General features: G+C 37.6%; 1 protein-coding gene across 1 annotated transcript in view; it reads right to left on the minus strand.

Annotated features, from left to right (window-relative positions):
• The window catches only part of LOC124891831 (rust resistance kinase Lr10-like), a gene marked incomplete at both ends in the record, with an annotated part of 1979 nt that extends 407 nt beyond the window's left edge, over positions 1-1572 (minus strand). The window contains 2 exons of the mRNA XM_047403419.1: positions 96-833; positions 1549-1572. Coding sequence (XP_047259375.1) covers positions 96-833; positions 1549-1572 — 762 coding nt within the window. The remainder of the gene's footprint in view (positions 1-95; positions 834-1548) is intronic.
• Between the last annotated feature and the right edge of the window lie 82 nt (positions 1573-1654).

The raw sequence follows: 1654 nt of genomic DNA on the forward strand, positions 1-1654 counted from the left end.
CGTGCGATCAGCTCCAGCGTCAACGTTTTTTCTTCCTCCAACCATCTCTAGGACCATCATTCCGTAGCTATAGACGTCAGACTTGTGAGAGACACCTCCCAAATTTCTGCAAACAATTTCTGGAGCTATATAACCGATGGTTCCTCGTGCACCTACCATTGACACAATGCTCTCCTTTTTCACGCACAGTTTGGCAAGACCAAAGTCGGAGATCTTAGGACAAAAATATTCATCAAGCAGGATATTGTGAGGTTTTATATCAAAATGCAAAATCCGAGTGGTACAACCACGATGCAAGTACTCCAATCCTCGAGCAATGCCTAGTCCAATTTTGTACAATATTGGCCAACCCAATTGGCGAACATTTTCGGATCTTTCTTCATAGATAAACTTTTCAAGTGATCCATTCGGCATGAATTCATATATGAGAGCTCTTTTGCATCCCTCAAAACAAAATCCCACAAGGCTCACGATGTTAACATGTGAGGTCTTGCTAATACTTGCCACCTCGTTAATGAAATCTTCACCATTTCCTTTTAGTCCATTCAGGACCTTCACAGCTACATGACTTCCATTACAGAGACTTCCTTTGTATACATTACCATATCCTCCTTGACCTAGTTTGTTTTTGAAAAAACTGGTGATCTTTTTGACCTCTGAATAGTTGTATCTCTTTGGAGCATATGACCCATGGTTACTCAGAAATGCTTCAATTTTCCGGTGATCTTCAGCTTTTGATTCCCAAAAACTAAGGCATTTGTGCCAGGAAATCTTTATTTTGAAGCAGGAAAGCAAAATAAAGATCCCAATATAAGTGAAAATGGAAACTGCAACTGTGGAAAAACAAGTTAAGTCTTGCACCAGGTATAATCTATTTATGGGACAATGGAACTAGTTCAGTATTTGCATAAGAAAAATCTAGAATAGAATCAGGGAAAAAGGCATCTTAGAATTTTCAGGGCAGTTCACATATTTCAGAGAAGAAGAAAGAAGATGTAGTTGTCTGTAGCTATGACGAACCAGGTTGTCTGAAGAAGTTTTTTCGATTTTCCTGCAATGCTAACGCTTGTAAGTTTCAGAATTGAACACTTCTAATCTGCTACGCGAATAAGTAAATGAATCACAGGTCAAGGAATCAAGACTTTTACTTCACTGATGCCTCCTGGTTTATTTTCCTAGACCTCTCATTAATCCGTCATCACAACATTACTTAGATAGGAGGTTATTCTTATGCAAAAAATATATAGTTCGTCGTAATTACCTTAACCTTCATTATAAAGTGCAGAAAAAAAGTTATTTTCTGTATGAAACTTTGACAGGCGCGGAAGTTCTGAAAATTTGGTAAGGAGAAAAATTCTTCATGTGTCTTCTAGCTACTGTTGCATTTGAACAAACTAATCTGGTGACCGTTCCCCAGACCCCGTGCAAAGTGGAAACTTAGTGCACCTAGCTAGTTCTTTTCTCTATCGTTGTAGAAATAAAAATATAAAGAATAAATCTTGTGATCGATGATAACCAAATTGCAGAGGAAATGTTAAAGATGGAGACCTGCAGCAAGCACCTTCATATTAACTGCAACCACGGTAAACAAAGAAAATGTAAATTGAACCAAGAAAATAAAAGAACCAAAATCTTTAATATGAACATCGAAAAA

The sequence above is a fragment of the Capsicum annuum genome, unplaced genomic scaffold (genome assembly GCF_002878395.1).
Source record: "Capsicum annuum cultivar UCD-10X-F1 unplaced genomic scaffold, UCD10Xv1.1 ctg4095, whole genome shotgun sequence".
Classification (NCBI taxonomy): Eukaryota; Viridiplantae; Streptophyta; class Magnoliopsida; order Solanales; family Solanaceae; genus Capsicum; species Capsicum annuum.